General features: G+C 47.0%; 1 protein-coding gene across 1 annotated transcript in view; it reads left to right on the forward strand.

Moving 5' to 3' along the window:
* LTBP2 (latent transforming growth factor beta binding protein 2) overlaps positions 1–18369 on the forward strand; it is a 71101-nt gene that overhangs the window by 16607 nt on the left and 36125 nt on the right. The window contains exons 4-5 of the mRNA XM_077784029.1: positions 15820–16001; positions 17413–17583. Of these exons, the coding sequence (XP_077640155.1) occupies positions 15820–16001; positions 17413–17583 (353 nt within the window). The remainder of the gene's footprint in view (positions 1–15819; positions 16002–17412; positions 17584–18369) is intronic.

An 18369-nucleotide genomic window follows, 5' to 3' on the forward strand; every position in this document is an offset into this window, starting at 1 on the left:
ATCTCATGCTTCAGCAAGAGAATTTGACTATCATCCTTTGCAATGGCCTCAGGTAGGACACTGGGACATGTCCACCACTGACTGCCTTCTGGAGATGTCCTGAAGGATTTGTTAAGGCTGCTGTGTGTCTCTCCAAGAGGGAGTTGTCACCACTCCTCTGAATGCTGTGCTGCCCAGGCAATGTTTACCAGCCCTTCTTTGCAGGCAGGTGGAGGGATGCCTGCACTCTGGCACTGATCTGCATTGAAATGCCTCTCTTCAGCCCCTGGCTGTTCTTCTGTACAATTCAGTCACTTGGATTTTTTCTGTGGTCTGTCATGGTGTGGTACTGCATGATTTAAAGTCTTGTTGCTGTTAGAAGAGTTATTTACCAAAAGTTTTTGCATCCCTTTCAGCACGTCAACTTCTGGGCTAGCTGTAGAGCCTGTAAGAGGGAGCATGTGCAGCTAAAGGCATGGTCTTGGCCATGGCCTCCCACTGCTTCACTTGTTGGTCTCTGGGTGAGTTGGCTCAGTTCAGTAAATCAGAAAAAAATGAACACAGAAAAATCAAAGAGAATTTTCTGCCACTTCAGTGGACTAAATTTGCTTATTGGAAGATCATGAGACCAGAAGAATTGGACAGAACTGCAAGTCTAGCAGTGAAGAGGAGGAAAGGAGGAGTGGGGAAGTCACTTCTCTAGATTGGTTATTTGTCTCATGAAACCAGACTCTTCGACTTGTCTGAACTTGCAGTGACAACATAATCTCTTTCCACTGAAGTACTTTCTGTGCTTTTGCGTGAAACTTTCTTCATAGAGTTGGGCTGGAGCAGCAAAAGCAAGAAGTTTGTCTTAAAAGAGCTAGGTAGTGGTTGCTCATGTTTGCAAGTATGAGGATTGGTTCTTGGGCACTGCAAACTCAGAGCTGCATTCACTGGAGTTCAGTTCACACTGTCAAGTGTGAGAGGAGCAGTTTGGCTTGTCAGGTCCATAGTCTGCACCAGGATGAGGGCGGGTTGTGCTGGTGAGCACTGATTTTTTCTAGTCAGCCTGGCATGATTTCACAGGAGCTGGCTTACTTGTCTGATTTGCCAATAAGGAAGAGGTAGAAGAAGTTCTTGAATGGTTCAGTGGATGGAGGACACTGGTGATTCTAGGTCAGTGTTGTGAGAAGACTCTGAGTTCCAGGACAAATACCCAGTCCCCAGCCTCCCTGTACATTTGCATTGCTTACAAGGAGGAGTTGCACAAGAGTAGGAATTTAGAGACATCTAAGCCTCGTCTTGCTGTTCCAAAACAGGAAATCAATCCTCACATGAGTGAATTTGCACTCTCTTTTTGTTTATTTGCATCTATATTGGCTTTATTTGTGTTTCTTTGTACAGAGCTAACTATGAGAAGCTCTGAAGCCATGCACTAGAACAGTACTATATTAGATTCCCTATAAAAATGCAACAAAACCCATGAATCCTCCACAGAGAGCTGGTCTCTAAGAAGTAATTGGGTTACTTTTGGTTTCAATGTGCTTTGAAGTAAGTCTTCAGAGAGAGAGTTAAGAGAGCAGCCAGCTGAATTAGTTAGAAACTACCTGGACCAAAATATTCCTCATTACCTGAGTGATGGGACTGCTTTAACATTATTTATTGTCCTCATCTAGTTGGACTTGTTGCTTACCATGACTGCACCTTCACTGTGGGGAGTAACCTGGTCTGGTGGAAATCTTTGGTAGTCTGTAGGAGCCCGTAGAGTGTTGGTGAAGAGCATGACCAGACATGGTCATGTTTTCATGGTTCTGCTTCTGGTATGTATGCGCTTCTGCTTCATGCCCTGCAGAGCCACAGTAGCCTTCTGTGCTTCACTGCCAGGAGAGCCCAGGAAGTGCAAATGGGACAGCAGGAGATGTTATTGTCAGTCCTCTGCTCTCAGGGTACCTTCTCACCCTTGGTGAGAAGTGGCAGCTCCTTGAGCAAGAGGTCTGCACCAGTTATGTGCATCTGGTTGTACTGGTCGGTTGGTATGTTCACCTGTCAGATGTGAGGACTAGTGAATGGACCTGAGGGCATGCCCACCGTAGCTGTCATAGATCCTTTTCTGGGTGTGCTGGCAGTCTTGGAAAGATGTGGATATGAAGGTCAGCTTGAATGTTGTGCTGTGGAGTCACATGTAGCCATCAGTGTTTCTGCTTGTAGAGGTGCTGGATAAGAACCACCCCATCCTTGGCTTGCCTCTATGGTGTGCATTCTCTCTTCTTCCTGGGATTAAAGAAGATGTATTCAGTCTTACTTGAGCTCAACTCTTGCCCAGGGAAGGACTAGGCTAGGAGAAGGCAGCTCTGGGTCTAATTTGCTGACACCAGAGCTGGTGATGCTCCAGCTGTCATCCCTGGAAATACAGGCTAAGCAATGAGTGCCACTTCCCAAGTCCCTTCAGCAGTCTATGGCTCAATGGACATTTGGAGTCAGGTGTCCGGGAGAGCCTGTGGAGAATTGTTAGCTGCTGCAGAAGCTGAGAGGCCCCCATTCTGTGCTGGTTGGAACAGCAAATGCTCTGGAGAGCAAAATCCTGGGGGTGTTAGAGGCCCTCTCAGCATGGACTAGCTGCAAATCCTCCCTCTTCTTTATCTCAGCCTGAATCTCTGCCTGGAGAAGCAAAGCCCTGAGGGATGATTGTGCGGGTGGAGTTGCACCTCAGCCCAGAAGCCGAGCTAAATGGAAACAGCTTTGTTTTCCTAAGGCTGGAGTATCAGCAGAATTCGTGTTTATTTAGCAGGGAGTGGAAAGGGTTTGTTCCCTTGCCCCTTACCCTCAGGATGGCTGACCAGATGCTTTTGACTTTGGGCAGTGTGTATGGAGGGTCCTGTTGCTGCCACCTGAGAAGGTCCCTTCTGCCAGGAGTGCTGTGCATAAATCTGCAGCCAGCATCTGTGCAAGGGAGCTGTGCTGCCTGGATGGAGTGCATGTGCTGGGTGATGGCTGCTTGCAAAGCAAGGCATCCCTCCTCTAGGATGAGAAGCAGAGATGTCTGGGCCCTGCAAAGCATTTCCCCAGTAATGCAGGCAGAGAAAAGGACATAGCTGTGGTGAAAGGTGCTGAGACACTGTGCAGACAGCTTAATGCAGCTAAGCTCTTGAGGGCAGGGAGCTTCCTCTGAGAGGGCTCTGTTTAGGCAAGGCAGTTGCTGGGAGTTGCCTGGTGTTTTCAGGATGGAATAGGAAGAAGGCTGAGTTGCAACATGCCTGGCCCACTGATTTCTGATCTCAGACTCTCCTCTGAAGCACCCTGGAGGAGACATCTCCTCCCTTCCTGATGAGAGGAAGTGCTGTATGCAGGCCTTGAGGAGCTGTGGCAAGTGCTCCTGGCCTGGGAACACTGGGAACTTCATGCCAGCAGGCAGGCTCTGCCAAAATCTCTGTTCTCTCTCCTGGAAGCAAAGGATTAGAACAGCAGGGAGCAAGCAGATGGGAGGATCTTGGGTATGTGGCAGAGGTTGCTGGATGAAGAAAGTGTATTTCCCCCCATTTGAAAATTGCTCTCTTTCATTTGAAAATCCTGTCCTGGTGGTAGTCAAATGTCAAGCATGATCCTTTGCAAAGGGGAGTGAAGCCCATGGATGGATACAAAGCTGTCTGCCCTGGGGTCATCACTTAAAACACGACATTGAGAACTGTGGCTTGGCAAAATCAGCTTGATGAGCTTGTTATCATTGAGGACTAGCAGATAGAACAAAAAGTTCACTGCAAGGTCACTTGCTTTTTAAAGATGCTGCTCCAAACAGAGGCAGATTTGTCTTAATTGTTAAAGCAGGATCTGGAGCCTCCTGTCTTGCCAGCTTTGAACTTTCCATATTTATGAGAAAAAAGGGGAACTTGCTTACTGCCTTACTTGGGTTGCTGACGAGTGTCCAGGACTGTTTGTCCACGATATGTCTATCACTAGGAGGAGGTCTATACTAGCTACATACTTACTGAATGCATCTTTGCTCTTCTGCTCACTTATGAGTGTCACTCAGTCCACATTTATGAGGGTTACAATTTATTAATATCCAAATATCAGAGAAAATAAAAGCCAGCCCTCAATGAGAAGCATCCCCCTGTTTAAGTGCATTCCTGTGGCATGGCCTGTGGCAGCTTTCCCACTTCATTTGGTATGGGACCAGCCCAGGAGATCTGTAGTACATGATGTTGAATTCCCAGGGTAAAACACTGGTGCCAGCTTTGTGCCACTACAGTGTCTATGTTTGTAACTTGAACAGCATATTTTCTCAGTGCAGATAAGCCCTAAATGCAGCTAAGGTGCTTCCCTTTGGCAGTATGGTTTTTACAAGGTGGCCAAACATTTACATTCCTTGATCCAAAGCCAACTTTGAGTTGATATCTGAGACATTGTTAAAAAATTGAAACTAAAAAGCCAGTGCCACTCTGGGTGAGAATATGTGAAAAGGAAAATATGTCACTCAGGACAATGAGATCTCCATAAGCTCCAGATTTCAGCCACTTTCCTGCTTTGACATAGTCAAAAGTCCTTGGCAAGCTGGATGAGAAGTCTAAAGGAAAAAACTCAAGTTATTCAAGAGGAGTGTAAATGCCATTTTTCTTATATAAAAAAACCTCCTATTTTTAAATTACATTATATACCTTCTCTAGTCTGGCACCAGATTCAGTTGCTTTATTTTCTAATGTTTTAAAGCTGTCAGCACCATTCTGGTTTATATGTTTTATGTATTTACTTTCTGGGGGGTTGCATACCCTTCAGAGCAGCAGGAGAATAGCTGGCTTTCAGGCCCCTTTTTAAAACTCCAAACATGGTCTATGCATTAGACCTGTTTTTTCTGTACCTCCTTGGGAGCCATTCCTACAGCTTAATGCAGCCTTTAGGCAGTTCAAACGTACTTTTCCTTCTAACTGAAAGAAGAGGGCAGCTTCATTTGAGACTCCGTGCAAGAGGGCAGGGTGCCGGGCAAATACATTCTACATGTGGTAGGTAAGGTAGTATAGAGAATCCAGTTTATAGCCTATTTTATATACTATACATATATCATTTGGAACATTTATGACAATACAATTTATATAGCAGTTGTTTAAAAAAGAAGAGCACTAAGGCCACATGATCAAATGCTGGGAAGAGTTTTCCTAATGCCTGAATTTGGATTGCCATCTATCTTGCTTTCAGCTCCCTTGTGCCTGTGGATTGCTGCAGTTTCTCATACCTGACTGTGTGTTGCCTTTTTTGGTTTAAACTGGTACTTCATTAAAATCAAAGCTGTTCTCTTTAGTTGTGAATATTTCACAAAGATCACCAGTGCTAGCAGGAAACAAGGGATTAATTGAAGTTGATTAGATACAAGAATTGGTTGAAATGAAGATCTAAAAGTCTCCATATCAAATCTACTTGTTCTCTTTTCCTTTCTTCAGAAGCATTCTGAGAAATGCTGCCCCGAGTTCTTGGTACTTGGTGGGATTGGCACCTTGCTCTCCACACCATCTCATTTTTTTCCACCTGTGTGAAGGCTCTCGTTTAGGCAGAAACTAAACATCTAGGCAGGAATTAAGAAGACATTCAGGCTAGAAAAATCTTATCTGTTACTGCTGAAGGAAAAATATCCTATATGGAAGGAAGAAATCTGAAGGAGAGGCTAAGGTTATTCAGAGTAGAAGTGGAAAGCAAATTAGTCAACAGAGGGTAATGTATGTGGTGCATACCAGGGGCTGATGGTGCTTAGGACCCAAGTCAGATGAGTTTTTTTCCCTGTGCACCCTGGACTCCTGCTCTGAATCAAGGTATTCTTTATTGCCAGAAAAGATCTTGACAAATTGGAAAGAATTCTGAGGGAGGGAGGGAGCTGAGGGGAATGGTTAACAGACCTACATCTGCAAAACTGAGCCAAATGTTGGCCTTGGAGGATGAGGAACATACTTGGAGACTGAGGCTATCAGGATGGGGCAGAGTGTATTAGGTTGCCTGTAGCCTTGGCAGGGTGGTCATGGTAATTTTTCCAATGGTATGGCTTTCTAAAAAGCAATGTGCCAAACTATTCCAGGGATGTAATGACAGGTTGATAATGACACTGGAGCTTTGCCTTCTATGATTTTAGAGCTCTGCTGTTGCAGAACTGGAGTCCAGGCACTGCCAAAGCAGGTGCAGGGCTCCACATCTCTTCTCACTGAGGAGTCTGTGAAATCTGTTCCTCCCTTACAGTCCTTGGTGTAGATACTGAAGGCGATGTGAGAGAAGTGTAGAGCAGACTGATGGTCATGGTACTCCTGAAGTCACTGGCTTTGCCATCAGGCATCATGCTTGTGTGGCCAGGAGCGTTCCTGGTTCCCAGACACATACTAGCCATTTGGCTAGTGAGCAAGTGGTGGGATGGAGCCAGTGCAGAGCAGTACAGACTGAAAATCACTTGCATGCTCATTCCCTGATCCTCGGCAGGGATGAGACTTCAAGAGTGGATAGCAAAGGCTACATCCCAACTCAGCTCTCATGGATTGAGCACTGCAGGTGCAGAAATCCTGTGTGTGGCTGGGGATGGAGCAATGTGAGAAGACCTAACAACACTGAGGTAATAGATCCAAAGGCCAGGACATCCTGCTGGGTGTTTAACCATTATTTTAGCTTAAAATATGTCTTAGATCTACAGTGTTCCCAGGATGAGTGGGAGACCACCTGCTGTAGATGAAAAGCCTTCACTTCTTCAGATGAGAGCACTACACACATCTCTTCACGTTGTTGCTCTCATGCTGTGTGTATGTGTTCAGCCACAAACTCTTCACCCCACTCACATGCCTGGGATGAGAGAGACTTTTCCAACCCTCTCTGTGTCCTGTGTAGAGCAGTGGGCAGGCAGCTGGCTCCCCCCACTCCCAGGGGTGCATGTGGGTGCGAGGATGAATAGGCTAAAGTGTTTTTTCAGGACTTTGAAGCTGGCAGCCTAGTGAAGGGGGTGGGTGTTGCTAGTCAACAAGATGGAAATGAAACTCAAATGGGCTTGTTTTCTCACTGTGTTATGGGGGAGATGAGTGACCTCCCTGCAGCCAATGTTGAGCTTTTCTCTGGGAAATGCTTCTGCAGCAGGTTTCATTAGATGGCAGCCAGGCCCTCAGCTCACAGCTGCTGTGTCTTCTGGAAACAGAGGGCCCTTTGAGATGGAGATCTGTGTGCTTGTGTGTACAAGCACAGGTTGATATATTGTCCTCTCCTCTTGTATGCCACTGCCCTAAATACAGATCCTTCCCTGCCAGGCAGGACCCTGTACTGGGGAGCATGGGGAGTAGAAGAGGAGCAGAGGAAGTGTTGCTGTGGTTGGTGGGAGGTTGAAACCTCAGTGGGGTGGTCACATTGCATGACTGACAGCCCAGCTCTGACTATGCCTGCAGCTTATGCAGGGGTTTGTGATGGTTCACAGGCTGCAGCCATGGGGTGATGGGTGCAATAAGATGGTGACATTGATGGAAACCTGCATGTGATGGCAGCTGTGAGGATGCTTCTGGATGTGTCTCTAATCACTAAGGTGTGACACTACCTGTGTGACTGCATTAGGCAGCAGTGCTGTGCCTGTTGATTGTGCTGCCCAGCACCAGCTCCTGCCAATAGAGGCAGCTTTCTCACTGTTCCAGCCCAAAGGAGTGTGCAGCTGAGCACCACAGGCCACTCTGAGCAGTTCTGCCAGAGAGGTAGTAGTTTGCCTGGTCTCCCTCACCATCTAATTCCCTATTTTAGTCTACGGAGTGTTCAAGGTATAACCCAAATGTGGCATTTATAATCAAGTAACCTGGCATGTTTCCTCTGTTGGCTCCACTTGGAGCTCAGAGCAGTTGCAGGCTGCATTTTTATTTTTGGCATTGGCCTGCACTTCAGCTCTGGAGACAAGCAGATTGCAGACAGCTCTTTATCACATTTGGCATTTGGAAATCATTATTCTGGCCATTCTATGGATCAGCACTAAGGTCTGATGGATCCAAGCATGAGCACAATCTGTAGCTCCTGGTGACCACCTGATGCCGTGCCCTTGAGCAGGGCATGTTTCTGCAGCCTCGCTGGACCAGGCAGGTGCTGTTCCCATGCTTGGAGAGTTGGACTTCTTCCAGGGAGTCAGTTGCTCACTGCCTAATACATGACAGCAAAGAAGAGAATTCAACAGAGTGGCAGGTGGCATGTGTGGCACATGTGGCAAGGGAAAGGTATTTAATGTCAGCAGAGAGCTGTGTGGAGGCATGTGAGCAGCCACTTTGGCTAAGAAGCAAATCGGATCCCAAGAGACTGGTTAAAAAGAACTTGTTAGTTGTCTGTGAGCTGAGAGGGGTTCAGTTACATATGTGGTGTCTGGCAACTCCTGAACAGATAAAATTAGAGTTCACAACCCTCTCCCTCTCTGTTCTCATACAATACATGGCAGGCTGGGAGTCAGCTAGGATGGCTCTGCAGCACTAACACTGCTTTGGGGGCCAGAAGAAGGAAGATGCCATGGTAGTGGTGGAGTCTGAGCTTGGTGGCATGAAGCAGACAGCTGGTGACTCTGCTGTCCCATGGACTTGCACATCTGTTGCTACAGTTTGTACTGAGAGGTTCAGAGAAATCTTGGCCAGCCACTGGCACATATGTCAAGTGGAGCAGGCAGCTGGAGTTACCACTGCAACATGGCACAGGTGAGAGCCTAAAATAAGAGCCATGTGGACTCTGTGGGAGCTTCTTAGGCAGTGTGGTAAGGGATAGGGCTGGCACTTGGGTTCTGGACTGATATGACTCTTGGCATGTGCCAGTGACAGAGTACAGTTTGCAGCAGGGAGCCTGACACATGTTCCTGGCCCTGCAGCCCCACTTTGTGAGCGCTGTTTGTGCCCTCCCACACAAAGGCAAAAGGTGTCATCAGTGACACTCTGCCAATGGCAGCTCTAGAGGTCTTGAAGGGGAAGAAAGATTTGGATGACTTGCACCTTGATGCCCCTGTGATGGTCCAGGTGCCTGTGTCTTGTGTCCCATCTTGCATGGCATCTGGCTGTAGTTGTTTGTGGATCTGGCACAAAGGCACTGAACGGTCATTCCTGTGGCCTTCATGGTACATATATTCTGCTTGGCCCTCCCAAGAAGGTCTTATGCTTGTGGGAGGCTGGCAGCTGCTTCCCCTGTGCAGGAGAACCTGCCTTGCCTTACATTAAATGCTGGGAAGCATGGGCTGTAGACTTCATGGTCTACCTTATTTGAATGGGAGGTACCAGGGCTGAAGACTCGAGCAGGAAGGACAGCAGGCAGGTTTCAGTGGTATTTCTGCTGCCCCTGGAGATAATAAACTGAGCCAGGATTTATGGACCTTATGTGGGTGGGCTTGAAGTCAGGTACCTTGTATGGTGTGGTTTTCCCCCTCCTCCCTGAGTCTTAACAGAGCTGTCTTCCTTGTCAGCATGTTTGGGAGCTAATTGATAATAAACTTGAGTGCTCTCAAAGCAATGCCTCTCCTGTGCTCCGGGGTCTGCCGACTGAGCCATGAATCCTTTCTGCCTGCTGAGGAACCTATTTGGAATCCAAGAAAGGGGAAGTTTCTGGTTTGCAGTCAATTTACTGCTTTCCAAGGCTGGCTGCTTCTCTTTCCCCCATAGACACAGATGCTGGTGTTAAGGCTGCCCATTCTTCTGTTATGCTTTAGTGGAAAATCAGCAACTGCTGAGCATTACAAAGGGGGAAGTGAATCACTGATTTTGGTCCCTGTGGCCCCAAGCAGGGAGGGCATCTTGCCAGAGGGACAGGCAGATGGACAAGACAGACACCAAGTATATTGTTCAGCACTTAAAATCCAGGGGACAACCTGTCTGTTGGCCTGGCAGGTTATCAGGGGCTGAGCATGGCTCAGTCCCTGTCCTGGCTGAGCCCACTCATCTTGGAGATGCACATGCAGGCTGCAGTCTGGAGTAGCTGGGGTGGACTTACCAGCGCTGCAGTAGCTGCCCTCCATGGGACTCTGCTCCCAGCCCCAAGGGCAGCACGTGTCCTTTCTGGGTACCTGGAGGCAGCAACTGTATCCCAAGCAGCAAACTGGTTATATTGGGAGAGATGGAGCTTGTTGGGCCCTGAGATGGGGTCTTCTGGACCCTGGGAAGTTAAGTTTCTTCTCTGAGAGCTGCTCATCTTCAGATTTGTTTTGGCCAGTGCTATTGTTGCCCTTCTGAGAATTGCTCCTTAGGTTTCAATAGTCTCTGTCATCTGTCCCTGATGTTCAGCATGAACATCAGATTTGTTTCCAGCTGGAAGCTGGAAATTTCCAATCCTCATCTCTCCAGCCCTTGCCTTGTCTGGGGTTAGTGCCCCTCCCTGCTGACCACACTGCCCAGGACTCACTCTCTCCACAGTGCCTCAAGCCATCCACCCTGCTGTGGTCTGTCAGGCTTTGGCTGGGGAGAGGGTGAGGCAGACTGGATGAAAAACCAGTAATACTCTTGTGGTACTTGGCTCTGCATTTCCTTTACACAAATAGAAAAAAACCCACTGTTTCCTAGCTCACTAGCAATCTGGCCAAAGTCAACAGCTGGATGAAGAGCGGCCGATAGAAGCTAAATCCAGGAAAGACTGAGGTGTTGCTGCTGGGGAGAGGGAAGTGCTTTGAAGAGTTTGCCACCTTTGCCTCAGCTCCAAGGAGGATGCCTGGCGTTAAGTCACTATGAGAACAGTTTGCCCACCTGTACTCCCTCTGGCTTTTGCTTAACCAGAGAACTATGGCCATCAGAAGTGAGCAGAGATTTGAAAATGCTTTCTATATACAGTGGGTTAGAAAAACAGTATTGTTTTCTGGTACCTCAGTGATTTAGACTTGGTTATTGTGACTCTGCACATCTCATTTTGAAATTGCAGGCTTCAAAAAAACCCTGTGGTTGATTCAGAAAACAGAAATCGTCCTATCCATCTGTGCAGTTTCTGTAAGTCTGCCAGCTCAGTCCTCAGTAGAGCGAGAGGAAATCACTCACCTGCTCTGTTCATAGAACAGGCACCTTGTAGGTTCATCTGGGACTGGCAGGAGAGCCATGATATCCAGAACATACAATATTTTTGTACCTTCTCTACCCTGCTAAGACTAAAGTAATTATAGAGCAGAGTGTAAGTGGTACTAAAATTCATTAAAATAAAATGTTTACACACAAAAGTGCTGTGGCGATGTGTGGGATCCCTTGCTGAATGAAATACAAGTGTTATTTGGGTCCTGCAGGGATATGTAGCACTAGAATGTAGGGTACCAGACCTCCCTTAGTTCTCTTGACTTCTAGCCTGTGTCCTCAGTTATAGAGAATCCAGGCCATTGACCTGCACCGCAGAATAGGGCAGCTAAAAGTGCTTGTTGGATGGTTTTGAACTGTTGCAGATGTGGGTCAGCCTGTCTGCACAGCTTCTTCATATTCCAAATCACTGAATTTTGGTAAGAACCTAATATCTATAAGTATTTCCATGTGAAGGTGACTGAGGTCTCTCAGCTCTCAGCTGGACCTTTCAGCTGGTAGAAATCAGCAGGAGCGCCCACATCCATGCTCCTGGAAAGAGAACTGTGCTCCCTCTGCCTTCCCTCCTTGTCCCATGTTCTGTCCTGGACCACTGCTGCTGTGAGCTCCAGAGGTGGGTGCTACAGAACAGCCCAGAGGGAGAGATGTCCTAGGAGTCTGCATGCTCATTTTGCCCTGCAGGCTGTGCCTGACACAGAGAAAGTTGTCAGCAGCTCTGATGGATGAAGAGCAGGCAGTTGTCTGTAAAAAAGAGACCACTGCCTCTTTGCAGAGATCTGTGCTGGCCATGTGCCTGGCTGAAGGAGTGGAAGTGAGTGATTCCATGTTGAGGGAGGCTGTAAGACCGAATGAATATGAGACCCTGGTACTTTAAGTGACTGGAACATAGTGCTTGAAGTGTCAAACTCCTCTGCTTCTTCATTGTCTCTTCTCAGGCAGGTGGAGGCATGGAACATGGTAACACAAGCTCCACACTCTGCTAATTTAGAGCTACCCCATCTGTTTCCCATCCTCACTTTTTCCTCTAGGACACCCACACCACTGAGAGAACCTGTGGCAGTGCAGATCCCAGGGAACTGGCCAAGCTCTGGCCTGATGCTTATTAAGATCCATCAAATGTTTGGGGATTGCTAATGGCTTCTGATCAGATCTGTACTGCTGTGGTGAGCTTAGGTGTATTTCCTGAGACACTTCAAGCAAACCAGTCCCTGTCTGCCCAGCATAGACTGACTCTGAAGGTTTGGAGGGAAAAAAACTCTGTTTTGTTTTCCCTGACCATGAGCCAGCTGCTCAGCATGACAAATTGAGATGGAAAGATGCCTTTTGCCATTGACTTCTGTAGCCCAGGCTTGAATAGTATTACTCAACTCAGTCCACAAATCCCAGTGCTCATCTGCCTAGAATAGAACCAAATAAACAAATTAATTCAAAGCAAATCTAACCCCCCACACCTCCTCCCTGATTCAGCTCACACTGGAATGCTTTGCCAATGGGATCTCAGTAAGATGACTTTTCCTCAAGTGTTGCAAACCATAGAGTAATGTTCCTACTCTGTTTTTCCTTCGTGAAGTTGGCACTGCCCCTTGTAGTAAGGTCATGTAATCCCTCTTCCTTTGGAACTGAAATGCTAATGATTATTTTATTTAAAGCCCTTCACATGTTGTTGTTATGGGGTTTTGTGGGTTTTGTTACAAAATTTGGTAATCCTGGGAATGACAAGAGATATTCCTAAAGACAAAGGGTGAAGTTCCTTTGGGCAGGCAGCATGTAGAGCCCAGCCAAGCTCTGCTACTTGCATTCCCTTTTCTCAAGGGTAGACATGATGTGAGGGTTTTCAAGCAGAAGAGCTGATATTTCCCTGTGTTATGCTACCTGTCACCTTCACCCAATGACTCTTCAGATCTCAGGGCCAGCACTAAGACAGTCACTGGTGTTTGGGGGAATGCAAACACCTTCTTTTCCTCAGGGTGCTTCCATCTCTGCAGTAAAAGACCTTGGAATCCCAGCTATGTTCACCCATAGGACTGTGCTTGGGATCTCTTACTAGAGATCAGAGAACAAATGTGCCTGAGCTTCCAAGGCTTGGTAGCTCCTCCCTAGCTTTCCTAGATTTCCATATGGCTTTTTCTTTGTCACTAACAAAACTAGCAGTAGCACACCAGGTGACATGACAGGCATCCAAAGTTCCTTTTCTGGCTCCAGGGCTGAATTAGTAGCTCAGAAATGTGTGGGCAGGTCATGGCTGGCTGCCTGGGCCATCTGGGGTAGGTGGTACTCTGCAGAATCTCAGGGGAGCTTCTGAAAGGGACTGAGACAGAACTGAAATAAGGTTCACTTCTCTTTAATTATTCTGGCTAGCTTTGCTGATTATTGAAAAACAAGCATTATTTGCTGTCCTCATCTCAGTATAGATCTTGATTTTAACAAGACAAGAAATATTTTTGTCAGCACACTCTCCTCTCTTGAAGAGGTTGTATCGGGAGTTTGGGAATCCGCTGCTGAGGTTTTTGCAGAAGGAAGACAGCTATGCTGCTGCATGTGGGCATGCTTTCTAGTAAGGAATCATTTGGCTTCAGTTTGCAGATGTTGTTAGCTCTTTATACCTGGCATTTTGTTCCTGTGGAGAAACCTGTGCCCTCTAATCAGAGCACCTCTTCATCTTCTTTATTCTAAATTGAAGGGATTGAATGCTTTAGGTTTCTTACAGAAAGGCATTTTCACCAGTCCCCCAATTATTCTGTCATATTTTTTCCTGTATTCTCTCAATGTTTTTGACATCCCTTAGAAGACGTGACATACTTTACATCACAGCTAGGATGACATTATAGCATGTATAGACCCTCCTCTGATGAGGACGTGTAGGGAGGCAAAAATACCTCCCTGTTCCTGCAGTGTTTCAATGTCCTAATGTCAGGGCATTGAACTGACAGTTCATATTTAATTGCTTGTCATTAGCCCTGAAATCTTTTCTGAATTGCTGTTTTCCAGGATCATCTCCAACTATCTGCAGCTGCTGCCTGCATTCCTTCTTCCTAGAAGTGTAATCCTGCATTTGGCTCCATTAAAAATCCCATGTTGCTTGGATGTATTTACCCTCCACAGAGATCCAAACTGCTCTGTGTGATTGCTCTGTTCTCATCACGATACACCACATTGAAAATTTTTGTGTCAGCAGCACACATTATCAATGTTGATTGTATGTTTATTTAGAAATAAAAAATATTTATTTCCAGATGAAATTCTTGAATCGTGCCAGGCCTCATACTGATCACCCTGGAACCCATCTAATTCCCTCCCCAGTGACAACTACTTCTTGTGTTCTGTTTCACTGCCAGTTTGTTATTAATTTTGCATGTGCCTGATTGACATTGTATTGCCTGTTTATTTTTTGTATTGAAATAGCATAGGCTCTCAGATGGTTAGTGTGCATGTGTCTAATTCTATCAAATTATTAAAATGGACTCCTTTGATGAAAGTGGTTCTTCACACACCTCCTTGACTCGATGTCATTTTGTATTCCTTTTGTTTAGTTCCCAGTTAATTGACCTGTGCATCATCTTTTCCATTGTTCAGGGCTTGCTGGCTGACAGTTACCTTGTGTGTTGTTCTTGACCTGCTTGAATATCAGCACAGCATGAGCTCCCTTTCCATCTCCCCAGATCTTATTGTTATTCTGAGCTATCCAAGGAATGTCTGCAAGGCACGGCTGCTGTCAGCCAATTCTCATTGAATCACCCAGTCCTGTTTGGTTTAGAAATTTGCTTCCCTGTAGACACTGTAACACATATCCTGTGCTGACTGTGACAGGGAAGATGGCAAAAACCATAGAATGGGATAGACCTCTTTAGGCACTTCAGTGGGAAGTGCCACTCTTTGCCTCAGCCACTTAGTCAAGGATGGAGGTGTTGGACAGGGTATTCAGTCGTCAGTACTGAAGTTCAGTTGCAGAGGCATCCAAGGCTGAAGCTTTCAAAGAAACCCAAGGGACATGTGGGCAGCCAACTTATTTTGGCCATTGGCTGTACCAAGCCTTTTTCCTTGTAGGTAGTGCAAATGAGAGTGATACTTTTGTTGGAAAGCAGAGTACCCACTTGGAGGCTTAGTGCTGCAGTCAGGAAATGGGAGCAAGTGCAGTAGATCAAGATCTTTAACACAAAAAGCTCTGCCCTGTGGTCTACAAGGCTTTATAAAAAGAGTGTGTACAAGATGTGACCTTGAGTGCTGGATGGCTTCTCTATGCTTAGTCCACCGAGAGTACCAAAAGCTGTAAATGCAGTTAGTGCAGAAAGTTTTAACTGCTCTTGCAGATTTGAGTTCTTGGTCATTCTCTCGTTTGTGACTCTCATGGGCCAAGTTTTGTGTATTTGCTTTTTGTGTATTTGCTGGCCTCTTCTCCCACTGTCTTACTGTGTTTTTAGTGCTTGTTTGGGGCTGGGAAGGCAGATCCTGAGAAAACTTCCACCATAAGAACAAGTGTATTTGGAGCTGCTTATGTCTGCTATGGTCAAGGAACAGACCTTGAGTGTGATGGGCAGAGGTTCTTCAAGGCAGCTAAAGCATCCCTGTGGAAGGACAGCCTGATATGATGGTACAGAGAGGGTGTCTTGGTGAATACTGTGTCCTGCCAGGCTCAGACATGGGGCATGGTTCCTAGAGGGAAACAATGTGCCATGGTGATGACTGAAAGTAGGGGAGGAGTGGCATCCTGCACAGGTAGATAAATCTCTGCGTCCAGGTGGCATCTTAGGCAGCTTGGCAGCGAATGTTGATGCAAGGTACATTGGTGGACAGGCACTTGTGGTTTAGTCCACATTGGTGGACAGGCACTTGTGAGGCATATTGGTTCATTTTTTCTCTTCTACAGGATTCAGAGCAGAATTGGCTCTCCTGTCTCCCCTCAGCACACAGGGTCATCAAGAACTGTCCGGCGCTACCCAGCCAGCAATGCCCAGCTCACCTCTAATGCACTCCCCAATGGGAATGGACATGAGCAGAGCAGATCTGGCCCACATGCTGTTTCCCAGGAGCACACCTTGTCTGCAAAGGGTAAGGTCTATAGGGCTGTCACTCTTTTGGGGCTTCTTCTTGGGATCATGGGGAAGGACAACATTTTGACTGGGGACCCCAAGAAACCATGGACTCCCAGGACTGTGCTGCTCAGTGGAATAAAAGAGAAGGTCAGCATGGGCATTTCTGGGCTTGGCACAGAAAGGGGCCCTACTGAAGGAGGACACATCAGGGAAACAAAATGCTGATGGCTTGAGACAGGAGCCAGGGGATATGACAACTGCATCTCAGAGATGTTGAACATCACCCCAGCGCACTGCCCTGAAGGGGAATTGCCTCAGTCTGTAGGAATGGTGTCTTCCAGCTTACTCCTCAGTTTGAGCAGCTCTCAAGATCAGATTGTGCAACCAGCCTCTATTTCTTCCCTTTAGCTGCTGCCTTGATGCCTTCTGACATGAGCAGGGATTAGGCCAGGCTGCTGGGACATGCAGATGCTGAGCTCAATGCTTTCCTAACTAGGACAGATGCCAGTTGTCTTCTTCAGCTTGGTTCACTCCTGAAGCTATGATTCCCCAAGGAAGCATCATGTGGCACCTCAGCCCCTATAAGTAGGGCCATGAACCTGGTTGAAGCTGTAATCTGAAAGTGGGGATTGAAACAGAGCGGGGTGAGCACAGCAAGGGCAGCACATGACAGTTCCACTGGAGTGGGATGGAAGGCTCTGGTGTCAAGCCAGCTGGTTACACAACAGTTCTGTCTGTTGACCATTTTCCACAAATCCCAAAGAGCTCTGAGTGTGATTTCCCATCATATGGGAGGATGGTGAGGGACCAGAAGAGGACCATAGATACCTGCAGGAGGTCAGGGGACACTTGTAGGGTGACAGTGGTTTTCTTAAGACCTGATGCTCTCTCTTCTGGATGACAGTGTGTTTATAAGGGAAGACTTAGAGTGGTTTAAGAGCAGCCAGTCTTCTGACTACCGATGTGGCTGGAGAAAGCATATTGCTTAAAGTGAAAAAATTCCCTTTATGATGGTTAGTTAGTGCATGTATGTCCCTTCATACTGTTATGCCACTCTAAATAGGCAGCTTGCTGCTTGCCATTGTTCATGTGTTGACAAACTCTTACAGATGCTGGAGTAGAAAACAGGATGGAGTGAGCAGGGGCAAGAAGAGACAGAATCACAGAACTGCAGAGTCAGCTAGGTTGGAAAATATCTTTAAGATCGAGTCAAATCAATGATATAACACCACTTTGTCAGCTTGGCCATGGTACTAAGTGCCACATCCAGCCTTTTCTAAAACACCTCCAGGGGTGGTGACTCCACCACCTGGAGGAGGGACATAAACCACTCTTTGCACTGGGAATGCTTTGGAGCTTGAGCTGCAAATAACAGCTCCCCTGGCCTGGAGATGCTGTTTCCACTTAGCACTCTTTTTCTTTCATAGGGGCCAACCTGACAGAGAAGATTAGAAAGATAAAAATTGTCTTCACACCCACCATCTGCAAACAGACGTGCCAGAGTGGGCGCTGCTACAACAGCTGCGAGAAAGGAGACACTACCACCCTCTACAGCCAAGGGGGGCATGACCACGATCCCAAATCTGGCTTCCGTATCTGTGAGCACCCCTATGTCCTCCACCTACTTTCTTGCCTGTCTCCCCACTCTACTCTTCCTGTTTTTCCTGACTTGACAGACTAAGGACTTGGGCTGCTTTAGGGAGGGGAAGCAATGGCTACTCTCAGTGCCTTGGAAGATGTCTTCTGGGGTCTTTGGGGCTTACTCTCTCTCTAGGGGAGGAAGACAGACTTTGCCATATTGCTTTCTTTCCTGGGCAAGCAGATCCTGTTTCCATCTCACCCTAGGTAGATGGGATGTATGTGTTTGAGTCAGGCTTGCAGCCAAGCCTCACCATGTCCTTTTTCTCAGAGCCAGCTCACTGCTTTAGTTGGCATCCAGTCTTGGGGCTGACTTTCATCACCTAATTTCCTCCTGTTCTCTCCTTTCGCCCACATGGCAGCCAGGAGAGCTGGCTCCAGGTTGCAAAGTGTTCTTATAAACAGGGCTTGCTAAAACCACTGCTCACCTTTCAGAGCCACTGGGATTGCTCATCAAGTCACTGCGATATCCAGCTGGGGGTTGGTCACATTGTCTTGGAGCGAGCTGGTGGGAGAAACATGCTAGACTTGTTGGGATTTATCCTCTGAGTGCCTCTGTATCACTCAAATTCTTCTAACACTGAGAGAATGAAAAGTCTTGCTGTTGGGGACACTGATGGAAGATTGTGTTCACAGAAATTTCTGCCTAGGTCCCAGTTCAAAAATGGGTCTCCTCCCCTTAAATTGGGTTCTGGGCTTGAGCAAATGAGCTTGAAAGAGGATGGGTGTTCATCCCCTGGGATGAA

Source organism: Lonchura striata, chromosome 6, assembly GCF_046129695.1.
Source record: "Lonchura striata isolate bLonStr1 chromosome 6, bLonStr1.mat, whole genome shotgun sequence".
Classification (NCBI taxonomy): Eukaryota; Metazoa; Chordata; class Aves; order Passeriformes; family Estrildidae; genus Lonchura; species Lonchura striata.